We start from the raw sequence: 16603 nt of genomic DNA on the forward strand, positions 1-16603 counted from the left end.
ATTCCGCAATTCTTCAGTGGCTATATTCATAATTATCTTAGGTACTGTTGTTGAAATTCCATCCGGTTGATCACAACTTTATTCTTGCTTAATATAGAATAAGGAATATATTCAATTTAGTATGGCAAATCACAAAGATATTTTAATTTCATTCCTATTCAGCACTAATAGGTTTTGGGAGAGGGTACTTAAAATTTTAAAAACTTGATACATTTCTTGAAATCTTTAATTTCCAAAACTGAACGAGGTAACATGACCAATTTGACATTTAAAAAAAAAGTCTGAAGAAGGGTCTCGACCTGAAACGTCACCTATTCCTTCGCTGCATAGATGCTGCCTCACCCGCTGAGTTTCTCCAGCATTTTTGTCTACCTTTAAAAAAAGACTTGTCCCTTTTGCAGTATTCAAGTAAAATTGGACTGCTGGATATAATTTATTTGGCCAGTGTTCAATTCAGATTTTATTTAAGTTCGTATCTTGAGTTTCAAGAGATAGAATTGAGAGAGATTTATTTTGTTATTGCCTATTTGAGTATACACTTTTCACCTTGATCACTTGGACTATTGTCAGATTTTTAGATAAACTGTTTTTGAGTGCTAATCTTTGTTTAAAAAGATCTCACTAGAATGAGGCTTGCTAAATTGTTCCCAGCTCAAATCTGGGGATAGGTCAAATAATGTATCGATGCAGCTGCCATGAAGTTGTATCTTGGGATGCAATTGAAAATGTCGTCGTTGTCCCTGTGACATGCACAGATATTAAATAGAAAACTTGCCCATATTAAAAGTGCAACTGGACCAGCAGCAGATTTTTGTTGTAGCAGATTAAGCTCATCATAGAAAAGTGAAAGCTGCACCTTGACTGGAGAAATGAGAACTAATGCATGCTAAATAGCGTGGTTTTAAAGCGAGTATGTCAGAGACCTCCTTACATTGGTGTACAAATCTTGAGTCAGCAGAACAAACGTTTTAAAAATTGTCCTGTGCATAAAACATGAGAGAAAGCAAGATAGATACAAAAAGCTGGAGTAACCCAGCGGGACAGGCAGCATCCTTTAAGGGTCTTGACCTGAAACATCACCCATTCCTTCTCTCAGTTGCTGCCTGTCCTGCTGAGTTAAGGGCTTGTCCCACCATATGAGTTTACCCAAGAGCTCTCCCCCGAGTTTAAAAAAAATTCAAACTCGTGGTAAAACCCTTGTCTCACGGTGCGAGTTGACCCACGAGGTACCCCGAGTTTAAAACAAATTTTAACTCGTGGTAATCACGTACAATTAACGTAGCGGGAACGTCGGAACTTGTGGACGCAATTTAGCGACTTGTGGCGCTAACGGCAGGTACCCGTGAAACTTGTTAACTCTTGGAAAAAATTCAAACGCGTTTAAAGTTTTCCATGAGAAAAATGTACTGCTGAAGTTAAAAATTGAAACATTTAAACTCGTTGTAAGAACGTAGTGGCCCATGAGTTTACCTTGTTGACTGTGTGCCTGGGCCCTGGACTTTCTCACCGCCAGGCCCCAGGAAGTCAAGATGGGAGGGAATACATCGAGGTCCCTCACCCTGAGCACAGGATCGCCCCAGGGTTGCGTCCTCAGCCCCCTATTGTACTCCCTGTACACACATGACTGTGTGGCTAGGTTCAGCTCCAACTCAATAATTAAGTTTGCTGATGACACTGTGGTGGTGGGCCTGATCTCAGACAACGATGAGAAGGCCTACCGGGAGGAGGTGGCTGATCTAGCACTCTGGTGCCAGGACAACAGCCTCCTCTTGAACATCAAAAAAACTAAGGAGCTGATCGTGGACTTTAGGAGGGCACATCATCCGAGGACGTACACTCCATTGAGGATAAATGGGGATACTGTGGATAGGGTGAGCTGTTTTAAATATCTGGGAGTCCACATCTCTGAGGATATGACATGGACATCACACGCCGCAGCACTCGTGAGTAAGGCAAGGCAGCACCTTTACCACCTCAGGCAATTGAGGAAATTCAGAGTGTCTCCGAGGATCCTCCAGTGCTTCTACGCAGCGGCGGTGGAAAGCATCTTGTCCGGGAATATTACCATCTGGTTTGGGAATTGCTCTGCCCAGGACAGGAAGACTCTGCACTACGGGAACTTCACTCGCCCCCCTGCAGGAACTATACATCAGGAGGTGCAACTCCAGAGCCAATAAAATCATGGGAGACCCCTTCCACCCCTGCAACGCTGTTCCAGCTGCTACTGTCAGGCAAATGCCTCCGTTGCCATGCTGTGAGAACGGAGAGGTTGAGAAGGAGTTTCTTCCCAGAGGCCATTCGGACTGTAAACTCCTATCTCACCAGGGACTAACTTTACTGAACGTTTTTCCTTCCGCACACAATATTTAATATGTGAAAGAATATGTGTGTGTTTATAGTTTGGTTGTTTGTTTGTTTGTCTTTTTGTACAAAGTCCGAGAGATTTGCCACTTTCCATTTCACTGCACATCTCGTATGTGTATGTGACGAATAAACTTGACTTGACTTGACTCGTGAGTCTACCGTGGGCACTCTTTAACTCAGCGGGCAGGCAGCATCTGGCGAGAAGGAATGGGTGACGGGATGACGTTTCCAAAGATAGAAACACCGACATGCAAAGGAGACGTACAACAGTGCGTGGTCTCTCTCGCGTTATGGCAGGTGATTGTCGCCTGCCCGCTGTTTCTGACGCTAAAGACTTGGGATCGTTGCCCTTCGTGTTGGCGTGGAGGGGGAGGGGGGTATTGTGCTGTTTGATCGCCCCCTGCTATCTCAGGGACAGGGAGACACAGCGGCATTTGAGACTGGTGGGCAATCACTACCATAGTGTCTGCCCACACAGTCAGTACACCTCTCCTACATTTGTCTCCTGCACTAAGATCATTCCGCAGAGAATGATCCCAGCCTAACCCAAGAGCCTTGTCACCCCAGACAGATTAATGACGCCCGCGCATCTCCCCCCCCCCCCCCAACCTCCCTCCACCTCAACACATGCCTGGGCACCAAAGCAGCTCAGGAGGCGAACCCTGAGCTCCGCCTACCAACAATTTGATGCGCAACTAATGTGAAAGAACAGCGGCTGCGGCTGACCTGCACGCGGCATGGACTTCTCACACACGAAAATTGTGTGCGAATAAACAAAAACAAGGAATAAAACCAAAGCCCGGCTTGAAAGGCAACTAAAAATATATTCCGTAGAACGAGCAGGGGTGGAGACATCCGTCCACATGCAAAGATTTCATCTCCCGTCTCACCGCAGTGTGTAGGCCTGGCAGTAAATTTAATTAAAATATAGCAAACCTCCACCCGCTAGTCTTCTAACTACATGATGTGTGTTTCAAACAAATCATAAGTATAACTGCTCTGGCACTGGACGGTGCGCATTTTACCTTTGTAGGTCACATGAATAGATGCGGCCTCGCTGAATTCTATCTTTAACTCAAAGCAGCAGGATGGAGATGTCTTCTTTAACACTGTTGCTTATTAAAACAGACCTTCATTCACGGTTGGCTCAAGAGTAACTCGGGAGAGGAACTTGGAACATCGCAGAAATGACAAGTAAACGGCAAACTTAGTCACACCCCTGGGAACTCGGTTAAACTCTTGATCATACACTTGGAATCTCGTACACAACCACGAGTCTTTCACTTCGGGTACCTCGTGGGTCAGCTCCCACCGCGAGACAGGGCTTTAAGTACGTAGAATGTACGTAGCGGGTACGTCGCTGCTCGGGACATCTCTTAGCGGCTCGTAACGCTAACGGCTAGTACTCGGGAAACGCGGTAAGCTCGTGAAGTTTTTTCAACATGTTGAAAAATGTACATGAGAGCCCTGAGTACCTACGAGCGGCTATTACCGTAATTCTCCGTGTTCGAATCGGGGAAACTCGGGAGAACTCTTGATTAACTCTTAATTAAAGAAAGTTGCTGTTTTGTCCTGTGAAATCTATAGTTCACCTTTGCCTTTGTCTTTGCTGAAAGATAAAATTGTTTGTATTGAACTTGGCAGTTTGCTGCAATGTAGGATTAAATGCTGAAACATCTTGAATGGGCATTGGACCCTTGTTCTGATTCATCGGGAGGAATGACAACACCAGTGGTGAAATAACTGATTTTAGATGCTTGACACATTGCAAAACACTTTCCAACTTTAGATTTTAATTAAGTAAATCCACATTTAGTGAGCAGTTTTTGGCCATTGAGTGATCTTGATTGAATATTGTTGCAAATTTGCTTCAGCTCTTTCTGGTTGTCACTTTGAATTAAAACATAGCAATTAAAACAGCGTTTAGAATCAATTGCAGACACCACAGGATCTACCTTTGAGGTGAAATTATTGTAAAGATCAATCTCATTATTGATTTTGCACAGCTAGAACTTTTGCCAACTTGGTCTATTTTGGATTTAAACAATGATTTTCTTATTTTCCTTTTCATCATATAAGATTCACCTTTAACAGTTAAATGCAGTTGCAGCTTCTATGGTTATCCATTTTTTTAATCATTGGGTGTTTTTCTCTTCATCTTTAACTTTGTAAACTTAATACCCATTAATTTTGGAGATTCATTCTCTCATGCACATTAACTTGCATTTATCACCTACCTATTTTGCCAAATGTATTACTGTCACCAGATGCTTATTCTCTGTTTTGGCAATTTTTTTAAAAGCACTGAATGTTAACAACAGGACACTTCAAATCCTTGGTCAATTATATGAGCAACCATGGCTCTGCACCTCACTTGTTTAACAGCAGTTTCCTGTGTATCCAGCTACATTTAATCTAATTTCATATGCTTGCTTTTTGCAATCTTCTGCAAAACACACAGATGCATTTAAAAAACATAATTACTACACTCTAACCCAGGGGTCGGCAACCTTGTTCTGCATAGGGGCCAATGCCGTGAGCGGATGGTGGGCCACATCTATCACGTGTACACATGGATCCCGACCCGGATGGCAGGCATCAAATCATGTTGGCCGGTGTGAGCAGGTTGGGCTGAAGGGCCTGTTTCCACACTGTATCACTCTATGACTGACAGTTTGATATTTGCCTTGGTACACCTGCACAGCCGTCAGCTGTCTGAAGGAAAAACGCTTCTGAAAACCAAAGCCTCAAACCTGCCACAAGCTCATTGCTACCAAATAGCAGTCTTCCCTCACGCACCTAGACCCTCCCAAGGTATAGACAGTAAGCATCTGAAAACATTAGAGAGGTCCCCTGCCCTGACTCCACCGTGGCTGCCTTTGTAAATGTTTCCAAATTAATTGGCAGAATAGGCAAACCATTATTAGAATCTTCTACAGATGAACATCCCCATCATTGACATATGCAGCGCACACAACTAGTTCAGCAAGCTGTATATGTTGTCCACATGCCTAGACCAGACTTCTGAAGTTGCCCTGCTCTGAGCTCGGTCACAGAATTAAATTTCTCGAGGACTCAAAATGAACCAAGGATGTTCATCGAGTCTATGAGAGGGAGAAAATGTAATTTCTTTATCGACTCATGGGAACATCTGGCCTGAGATCACTGAGTGGTGAAGAAGTATTCAAGTACCTATCCAAGCAGCACATGAAGCCTATACACAAATATTGGAAGAGTCACCACATCCACCCAACCTGTCAAACAACATCTGGTATTGTTGTTGCAACGACTGGGGATCACTTAGGACACAAGACGATTAGTGTAAGATTCCTTTTGGATGCACTGGAATTGAAGAATGTGTGTCGTGTTGCTGTGGTTTAGCTAGTCAAATTAGAACCAAAACGGTTAACGATATCCAACCTTAGACACTGGTTAAATTAAGAAAAGAATGTTATCTTGCGATAATCTCTTGACTTCCTCCACAATGTTATCAATTCTAAATTGACTGAGCCCTGTATATGGGATCTGCGGTCTTCCACTATTTAGGTGGGTGAGAGTAAGTGTACTTGTTTGTAATGTCATGCAATCCTTCCACTGTTTGTGCACATGTTTCAAAACCATCCGGAATCTTGCTTTTTCCCTTTGCATGAACATTGACCAAGGATTGCCAACCCTCGGTTGAATGTTGCAATTCTCAATGTGGCTCAGAGCACAACTTTGAATCTCTTCCTTTGTCCAGTAGACAGAGCTTGAAGTAGATTGCTATGAGAGTCAAGTCCAGGCATATGAATGAGGTAAGTTGCCCAATAGATTGGCTGAATGTAACTAGGGTCTCTTAGTGGGAATGTTAGCCAGGGAGAGGTAATTGACATTGGTTCCTCTATCCTTCCAGTGAGTTTTGCAGCTAGGATGTTATCTGGCATCTCAAAATAACTAAAAATGTAAGAGCAATCTTTCTAATGTTTCTTTCAAGAGGACTGATCATTGGGTTATGTGTGAGGCCAAGCATAGATGTGCAAGAATTGGAATGTAAAAAAAGACACTTTTAGCAAATCTGATTTTCCAGCATGGCACTCTTTTATAAAGTTTATTGGTTGACTTTCATTATTGATCAAGAAATATTTTGAAGGTTGTAATGTATTTTAATACTTTAAAAGCAAAGTGTTTTAAATGCTAGAAATTACTGAGATTAAAAAATGCTGGAAATGCTTTTGTCGGGTAGCTTCTGAGATGAAAGTATTAATGTTTCGCATCACCCTTTTTCGGAGTGGAAATTTTACTTCAGGCATGCGTAAAACAAAAGTAAAAATGATGCAAAGGTGGTTGATGTTGATTGGCAAACACACAACCAGAGCAAAACGTAAATGAGGGAATAGAACAGAAATGTTGGATCTGCTGAACAGACCTGCACAGAACCAAAGAGAAAAACAGTGACATTTCAGATTTTCCATCATAGTTCTGAAACATTAACTGACTGAAAGGCTTTGTGAGTAGTGTGCAGAGGCCCACATTTTCTTGAATAATTATCATGTGTTGATAAAGTGCCAGTCTACCACCAATTATCATGAGGAGGTTCACACCTGCATTGTACTATTTGCTGTTCATTGTTAGTTCAATGAAAATGCCTTATGCCAACAACTATGGCAGCACAAGGCCCAGTTTCCATTGATGTGTCCACAAAGGGATACATTGAATTCATGGATGAAGTAGACACCAGTATTGGAGTATTGAATCGAATTTTGTGCTGAGCAGCTTTAGATATTGAGAAAGACAAGGCCATGGAGGGATTTGAAAATAAGAATGAGATTGGTGAATTGGGAGCACAGGTGAGGAGTGAGACATTGCAAGTTATGATCGCTGTAGCAGAATTTTGGGTGGAAAGTTCATTTTACATGACTGTAGAATGAGGGACGTCAGATAGGTGTAGAGGGGGGGAATCCTGAATTCTGGGGAGTACACTATAGTAGTAAATGTCCACAGGTGATCAATGTCAGTGTGTAGATTTTGGCAGCTAGCCTGAGGTGGAGTCAGGCCAAGCTATTGAGATGGTACGCTCACAATGCAAATGTAACTTGCAGCTTATCTTGGGGTCATCAGTCTGTTTCATGTTAGATGGTTGCTTGGGAGACAAATTAAATTGTTGGTTAGGGAATGGAGTTAATGGTAGAGAATAAATAATAAAACAGCCATATTACAATCAGTGTTTTATAAAAATACAGTCGAACTTTCTTGCAAAGTAATGGTCATGGTAAAAAAAAAAAAAGCTGGTTCTCAGTGGTTGCCCTCTCTGTTGCTGTACTTCCATTTTGTTAATAATCTATATTTTTAGATTATATTGTTGCCATAATGAAGTAGCTCGCAAATAACTGTGGTGAACTTCACTCGCGTCTCTGGTCCTTTAGAAGCCAATGCAGACAGTTTAGTGATTGCTGAAAAGTGGAGATGCAATAGACTACAGATGTTGTGTTGTAGAGCAAAAAAACTGCTGGAGCAACTTAGTGGCTCCGGCAGCATTTGTGAAGATGAAGGGACGAGAATCCCAGTCCTGATGTAGACACTCAATCCGACATTGCAACCATTCCTTTGTCACCACAGAAACTGCCTGATCTGCTGTGTTCATCTAACATTTTTTTTTGTTTGTGATAACTACATTGGTTTTCTTTTAGTTTAGTTTTATTATTTTCACATGTACCGAGGTAGAGTGAAAAGCGCTTGTTACGTGCTATCCAGGAGCATAAAAGACTGTACATGTTTGCAGTCAAGCCGTCCACAGTACACAGATAAAGGGTACAGCGTTTAGTGCAAAATAAAGTCCGATTAAAGATGGTTCAAAGGTCTCCATTGAGGAAGATGGGAGAGTAGGACCAAACTCTTGCTGATCAGCAGACCATTCAGTTGGCTGATAGCAGCTGGGAAGGAACTGTCCCTGAATCTGAAGGTCTGCAAACTTGCAAATCGAGTTGGATTGATATTTGGCTGCCTAGTCGTAAGTGTATACGGAGCATATCAGGGGGTTAAGAACTCATTCTTGCGGGGCGTCAGTGTTGAGTATGATTGTAGAGGATGATTTGTCACCTTCCCTCAGTTATTGTGGTCTGTTGGTCAGGAAGTCGAGGATTCAGTTGGAGAGGGGAGTGCTGACTCCAAGCTCCATGAGTTTGGAGATGAAATCTCCATGTTTAAATGTTCAAATCAAGACCCTAGCCCAAGTCATTAACACACGTGAGCAATGGTTACACGAGTAACAATTTGCAGTTGGAAAATTGTGCAAGATGGTCAGGGCAATAAAAACGTTATGGTTGCAACATTGATGCCCAGAGGGAGCAGATTTCAAGTAATTCTCAAGACCCAGCTAATCTTTCAGCAGGGAATTTAAGGAGAAAATGTTGCAGGGATATCTGGAAAGAATCAGCAAATTGAATAAACTATATTCCATGAGGAAGATTTGATGGACTAAATAGTAAATGAGCTATTCTTCGGAAAGTGAACCAAAATGCCATGCACGTGACCAGATGGCATCACATAAAGTAATACATTAAAACATTATTGTAAGCGATTAATCTTATTCATTACTATTTTCCTACCTACAGAACTATAATGCACGTCTGCTAAAGATATGAACATTCTACCGTTTTTAAATTCACAGAGTTTGTTTATGCACATTACTGATTTTAAACATTTCATAATTCATCTGCAGAACACTTTGTAAACTGTAGTCTGTAACTCAGTATCGCTTATTGATTTTAAACCGTGATTATGCTAACCTCAAATGAATTGATATGCGCTGTGTTGCATTATCTGGCCCTTTTCTTCACATTTTGTATTCTGCATCTGTTCAGGGAGTTAATCCATTCCAGGTTGAATGAATACAATTCCCTTTTATCTTAGTTGAATGTTGTGCACAAAACCCAAAATGGAAAATGCTGGAAACACTGAACAGAACAGAAGTAATGCTTCACATCAAAGGCCTTTCATCAGAATATTAAGGTCTTTGACGTGAATTTTTTTTCTGATATTTCTGCAGATATTGCCTGGCATGGGAGTTTCCAACATTTTTAATTTAATACTTGATTCCCAGGATCTGTAGTTATTAATTTGTTATTGTCTCCAGTTATTTAAAATCTTGGAGCTGCATTTTTTATTCACAGCATTTCTCTTTTATTACAGTGGTAGATGCTGGTCTGTGGGAAAATGGGCTCACGTATGAATGCCGAACACTGCTCTTTAAAGCCATTCATAATTTATTAGAAAGGTAAGGCAACTGGAATACCTTGCAAACTATTTAATACCTAGCTTAAATTTTACAGAAAACTGAGTGGTAATGTTTGTGTGATTATCTAGTATCTATTTGTTTTCTTGGTGGTGTGAATTTGTATATTGGATCGTGATCATTTGTATTAAGTGTGCAGAAATGTGTAGTATTCAGAACACATTTCACAAGGATGTTTGGCCTTTTGCTTTTTTCAAAACATTGTGATATTTTACAGTCATAAAATACTTTTATTAAAACAGTCAGAGTTTTTGAAAAAACGTGTATATAATTTAGGCTTAGAGATATAAGCCACATAAATTTTTATTAATTACAAAGCCTTTTAATTCCATCAAAATTTATCTTTTCTGTACCTCAAAGGTAAACAAAATTAAGACCTCATTTGGCTATCAATGGGCAGTTAAAAACTTAACGAAGTGCTCAACTTTATCCATAGACTAGTAGGTCAGTGTATTTTATGTACATTTTTTTACAGTTTAGGAAGGCCTTGGACCAGTAATGTGCATTTGCTGCTTGTCAATATACATGTCCATCATATAGAGCGGTGTAAATCAGATTGAAATTAGAAATGCCTCCAAATATATATGGCATAATGGCGAAAGCTTTTAATTCTTGATTCAGGAAAAGGACTATCAGATCTACATGAATCTTTTAAAACCTCCAGACCACCTTATGGCTAATTATTTTTAAGTCACTTTTGAATTGTAGCCCTCTGATAGCAAGTTAATAAACAAGGAAAGTAATAGGTAGGTAGATGTCCCATCTAGATAATCACTTGGGATGTCCTTCCAGGTTTAATTGAGAGAGTTCGTACACCAGAAATGTATTTTCTACTGTATCTTTCGTAATGTGTTTGTCCCTGTCAACATAAAGACATTTGTTCTTTTTAAACAGCATTACTATCCGTTGAACAGTTGAGATTTATCAACAGATTTGTCTATTTCAAGCTTTGGACTTTAGATAATTGGGAAATGTTTTAAAATTAAAACATCAGGGACAGTGGGACAGGCAGCATCTCTGGAGAGAAGGAATGGGTGAGGTTTTGGGTCGAGACCCTTCCGAAGAAGGATGTTGGGACCCGAAATGTCACCCATTCCTCTCCAGAAGTGCTGCCTGTCCCGCTGAGTTACTCCAGCATTTTGTGTCTATCTTAAATTTAAGCCAGCATCTGCAGTTCTTTCCTACACACCGGAACTATGAATGTTTTGCTAACATGCAGTAACCCTGTTGATTGCCATGGAAATGACAAACACATAATTTGCAGCCTGTTCAAATATTTGACATTTTAAAGATCTAAAAGAGATTTTATGGGGAAAGGGGTAATTGAAGGGAGCTAGGCTCTTCACCGTCACCCTTCAAACCAACGTGATTATCTTTGTGTAGAGCCACAGGAGATACACAATCTCGTCAATGAATGTTTTTTTCTGTTACTGTGGAGAATGACATGAAAACTGGGGAACTTGGAAATGTTAATGGAGATATCTTGTGGACAATGTGTTCTATAGTGGAGGACTGCTCAACATCCTAAGGCATATGAAGATAGATAAATCTCCTGAGTCTGATCAAAAATATCGAAAGACACTGGCAGCTAGAGGGGATATTGTTGGACCTGACGGAGATACATGAATTATTGTTGGATAACAGTGAGATGCAGAAAGACTGGAGGGTGACTAATATTGTCTGTTGATTTAAGAAGGGTTAGAAAAAAAACCTGTGAACTATTGATCGATAAGCCTGACAACTGTGGTTAGAAAGTTACTTCAGAGGGTTCTGAGGGATAAGACATACATTGGGAAGAACAAGGGTTGATTGGTAATATTCACCATTGTTTTGTGTGTGGGAGATCATATCTCATGAATTTGAGTTTTTTAAGTAACAAAAATCGAGGGCAGGGTCGTAGACATCTATTCTGACTTTAACAAGGCCTTTAAGGTTCCACATGTAGGCTACTCTGAAGGGCTAGATCACATAGAATCCAGGGAGAGCTCTCTAAAATTGCAGATAGTAGCAATGTTACAAAATTTTGAGATTTAAAAAATCAAGTCTGCAATTTATCCCATCAGATAAAGCATAACAATAAGTTTAATTTGACACCAAATTCACTTTCATATCTCAAGTATTAAAAAGGTTATGACCATTTTCATACTCGGAAATTAGCATCTTGTTCCCTATTGATTTTCAATGGATATTACAAAAAAGCTGTGATCTTGGATAATCAAACGCCCATTTCTTAAGGAAAGATTAACATTTTTAAATAGCCTAAGTGTCCAAAGATTATTCACAAATAATTCACAATATAACATGATTTTTATATCTAATTTACATTAATTTATAGGCCAAATGGAAGGAATTTAGTGTTCAATTGCTGTAAATAAATGCCCATTTAAATCGGCTTTCTAGTGGGTTCATGTGAACGCGCGCTGGTTTAGAATGTTGACAGCGCGCTAGATTAGTGCCCTCAAATGCCGAGAAAAATACTGCGGGATATAAAAAGCCCAAAATGAATTACTCGTTATAGATAATTTGATATATAGGGTTATATATATGCCCCATTTAATGTAAAAATAAGGTACATACCTTTAATTGTTTGCTTTATAAAACCCTGGGGCTGCGAGAGATTGCGGAATTAAACAGTAATTTTAAAACTATTAGAACTATATTATCGAGGCCTATAAAACTAATAATACCTTTTGCGACCGGGTCTTGCAGCGATTTTTCGTTAATGATTTACTAGGCTGAACATCTGCGATTAGTACAGCCTAGTAAAAATCGCGTTTTAAACCCGCCCCCTCCAAACAGCGCCAAAATCGCCGACATGGCTGAGGGTAGATTCCCAATGGCGATTCAGGTAGGTTTTGTAACATACCTACAGATAGACACAAAAACTCTGGGTCAGACAGCATCTTAGGAGAAAAGGAATAGGCAGTGTTTCTTTCTTCAGTCCCTTCTGTCCAGTCCCTTCTTCAGACTGAGTTGGGGGGGAAAGGAAAGGAGAGATATAGACATTGATATATAGAGATATAGAACAAATGATAGAAAGATAAAAAGTAACAATGATAAAGGCGAGCGGCCATTGTTAGCTGTGGTCTAGGTGAAACCGAGTTACTGACAATAAGACTGAACAAGATGACTCAAAGTTAGATTCGCTTTAGGTTAGGAAGCAGAGAGTAGTGGTAGAGGATTATTTTTCAGACTGGAGACCTGTGACTAGTGATGTACCTCGGGAATCTGTGATGGGCCCATTCCTGTTTGTCATCTTTATCGTTCATTTAGATGATAATGTACAAGGCATGATTAAGTTTGCAGATGACATCAAAGTAGGTGGCACTGCAGATAGTGAAGATGGTTATCACGAATTACGGTGTGATACTGATCAGTTGGGCAAGTGGGCTGAGGAAGGCTAATGGAGTTTAAGCTAAGAATGTGTTTGTCAGACCAAGGCATGGCCTTCACAGTGTACAGTAGGGTCCTGGGGGTTGTAGAGCAGAGGGATCTTGGAGTACAAGTAGAGGCACCAGGCGATTTACATGTGGGTTTATGTTCTTGAAAAGTAGCGCATAATTCAAAAACCTGTAAATGAAACATATACGTGACTGGTCTCAGCGATAAATTTGAGTTTGTTATTCGAAATATATGAGCACGTAAATAGAGTTTTTGTGTTATAGGAACAAGAGCATTATTTCAAAAACACATAAATCAAACGCGTGTAAAATGCAAGGTGTCTGTATATAGTTCCCTGAAAATGCCATTGCAGGTAGATAGTGTGGTGAAGAAGGCTCTCGGCGTGCTGGCCTTCAGTCAGGGAGGTGATCCTAAAAGGGACATTATGTTGCAGCTGTACAAGATGTTGGCGAGGACGTACTTGGAGTATTCTGTGCAGCTTTGGTCACCTATTCCTGTTCTCCAGATTAAATGATGCAGAATGATACACCAATATTATGTAGTTGCATTGATGGAAAAATTTCGATCATTTAATCTGATTGACTACCTGATTTGTGTATTCCTGATCGTGGTAATCTGGAAAGTTGAGACTGCAGATGCTGGAATCTGGAGTTAAAAACTGTCCATTTGCCCATCATCCATCCCTTATCTGGTTCCACTCATTACTTTCAGCCTCTTTCTCTATCATATCATTACAAACTGTCTTCAACTGGCCTCTCCCCCCCCCTCTATAGGTTTCTAGTTATCACTTTCGTCAGTCAGGATGTTAGGTGCAGGGTGTTCAAGAAGGAACTGCAAATGCTGGAAAATCGAAGGTAGACCAAAGTGCTGGAGAAACTCAGCGGGTGCGGCGGCATCTATGGAGCGAAGGAAATAGGCAACGTTTTTCAGACTGATGTGTGGGGTGAGGGGGGGGTGGGGAGAAGAAAGGAAGAGGAGAGCCAGAGGGCTGAGGGAGAGCTGAGAAGGGGAGGAGACAGCAAGAGCTACCGGAAATTGGAGAAGTCAATGTTCATACCGCTGGGGTGCAGACTGCCCAAGCGGAATATGAGGTGCTGCTCCTCCAATTTCCGGTGGTGCTCACTCTGTCCATGGAGGAGGCCCAGGACAGAAAGGTCGGATTCGGAATGGGAGGGGGAGTTGAGGTGCTGAGCCACCGGGAGATCAGGTTGGTTAATGCAAACCGAACGGAGGTGTTGGGTAAAGTGATCGCCAAGCCTACGCTTGGTCTCACCGATGTAGATCAGCTGACATCTAGTCCAGCAGATGCAATACATGAGGTTGGAGCAGGTGCAGGTGAACCTCTGTCCCATCTGCTTGGACCCTTGAATGGAGTCGAGGGGGGAGGTAAAGCGACAAGTGTAGTATATCCTGCGGTTGCAAGGGAAAGTGCCTGGGGAGGGGGTGGTGCGGGTGGGAAGGGAAGAATTGACCAGGGATTTATGGAGGGAGCGGTCTTTGCGGAAAGCAGACGGGGGGAGATGGAAAGATGTGGCGAGTGGTGGGGTCACGTTGCAGGTGGCGAAAATGATGGAGGACTATTTGTTGTATGTGACGGCTAGTGGGGCGGAAGATGAGGACTAGGGGGACTCTGTCCTTGTTCCGAATGGGGGATGGGGAGAGAGCAGTGTTGCGGGGGTATGGAAGAGACCCTGGTGAGAGCCTCATCTATAGTAGGGGAGGGGCAGGAGTTGGGAAGTCATGTTACAACTGTACAAGACATTGGTAAGGCATATTTGAAGTACTGTGTACATTTTTACTCGCCTTGCTATTAAACTGGAAAAGGTGCAAGCAAGATTTAAGAGTATGTTACCAGGTCTGGAGGATTTGAGTTATAAGGAAGCTGGATTCGCTGGGACTTTTTACTCCAGTATAGGATGCTGAGGGGTGACTTTACAAAGGTTTATAAAATTCTCAGGGGCATATTTAAGGTGGTGATCCACTGATTTCCCGCAGGATTAAGGAGTCTAAAAGTAGAGAGCAGGGTTTAAGGTGAGAGGGAAGGGAACTGCGTAGGTACTTCACAGAGGGTAGTGTTTGAGGTATGAGCTACTTGGGGAAGTTGTAAAGGTGGATACAATTATGACATTTAAATGGTAGACACAAAATGCTGGAGTAACTCAGCGGGACAGGCAGCATCTATGGAGAGAAGGAATGGGTGATGTTTTGGGTTGAGACCCTTCTTTAGCTATGACATTTAAAAGATGGGTATATAGATAGAAATGATTTGGAGGGATATGGACCAGGTTAAGGCAAGTGGGTCCTGTTTGTTTACGCAACTTGGTTGGCATTTTTATTTTGGGCTGAAGGGCCTCACTGGCGCTGACTCTATGACCCTCCAGCCTCTGTCTCCAGACTCTCCCTTCCCCCACCTGGTTCTATCTACCTATCTCACCTGGTTCCAACCATCCCCTGTGCACCCCTTCCTTTTAACTCTTTTATTACCAGCTATCTTACTTCTACGCTCAGGGTTCTCCCCCAAATGTGAACCATTCCTTTCCATCTTGAAATGCTGCTTGATCTGCTGAATTCCTCCAGCAATTTGTTTTCTTTAATGGCAATTTAGGTCTGATTCCAGGAACTGATCACAGCTTTCACTGACAGATTGTGCCCTGTTTAAAACTGGTCTTTTGCTGCAGTTGCCATTTCTCCAAATGCTGTCACTGTTTAGATTTGTGCCATATGCTTTGGTATTGAGTTAAAAGCAGTAAAACTTGCTCATGTTATGGTATGGGCACACACACTGGTGAATTTGCATGTGAAATGGCAATGACAGTTTCAATACTGTGACAATGTAACCTTTTGAGATTTCTTTGCACAAAGGCCACCATGAATAATCACCCCTTTAAACAAAATGTTTGTTCGAAATTGTGGCTTTTACAATGTTGAACGATATTTGCATTTATGGAAAAGACTGGTTGCGTTGTTGATATATTTCATTTGGACTTTGATACTGCCTCTTCATTTCTGCTGTGCCCCGCACATGTTTATGCTGGTGTTTCATTCTGTGTCCACATTCGCATTTGCATTTTTCAATTATAAATAGTTAAGCTGCTATCCTTCTCTATTTCTTTCAGTGTCACTTGGATCAATTCTAGCATTGGCCAGCCTCCATCTTAATGTTCAAGACTTGCTGCTTCCTCCTATTTTTCTTGACTTTTATCTTTGTGGACTTTGATTTAGCAAGTACTCTTTATTCCATTGCAGCTCTGTGTTTGTTCTTTTTTGCCTGCTACTAGGTTTCAATTTGAAATTTCAGGTCAACTGCAGCCACCTCTGTCATCAGTAAACAATTTGATAAACTCATGCCAGTAGTGATGAGTGGATAAGCTTGTGTGATTGCATAGCCCCAGTATAACACATTGATATAAAATAGTAATTACATTTGGATGTGTCAGTTCATTTCATTACTTACAATTGTATTGGTTAGGTTAAGTTTATATTTTTGATGATTTTAATTGTTTCGCACTGCTTATTACCCCAAATAATACATTTATTTAATTGAATAATTGAATTATTTCAGTCTGG

At 41.2% G+C, this 16603-nt stretch overlaps 1 protein-coding gene across 1 annotated transcript in view; it reads left to right on the forward strand.

Moving 5' to 3' along the window:
* The window catches only part of LOC129709314 (mediator of RNA polymerase II transcription subunit 13-like), a 215513-nt gene that overhangs the window by 92655 nt on the left and 106255 nt on the right, over positions 1–16603 (forward strand). Inside the window, 1 exon segment of the mRNA XM_055655599.1 lies at positions 9532–9616. Within this exon segment, the coding sequence (XP_055511574.1) occupies positions 9532–9616 (85 nt within the window).

Source organism: Leucoraja erinacea, chromosome 25, assembly GCF_028641065.1.
Source record: "Leucoraja erinacea ecotype New England chromosome 25, Leri_hhj_1, whole genome shotgun sequence".
Lineage (NCBI taxonomy): Eukaryota > Metazoa > Chordata > Chondrichthyes > Rajiformes > Rajidae > Leucoraja > Leucoraja erinaceus.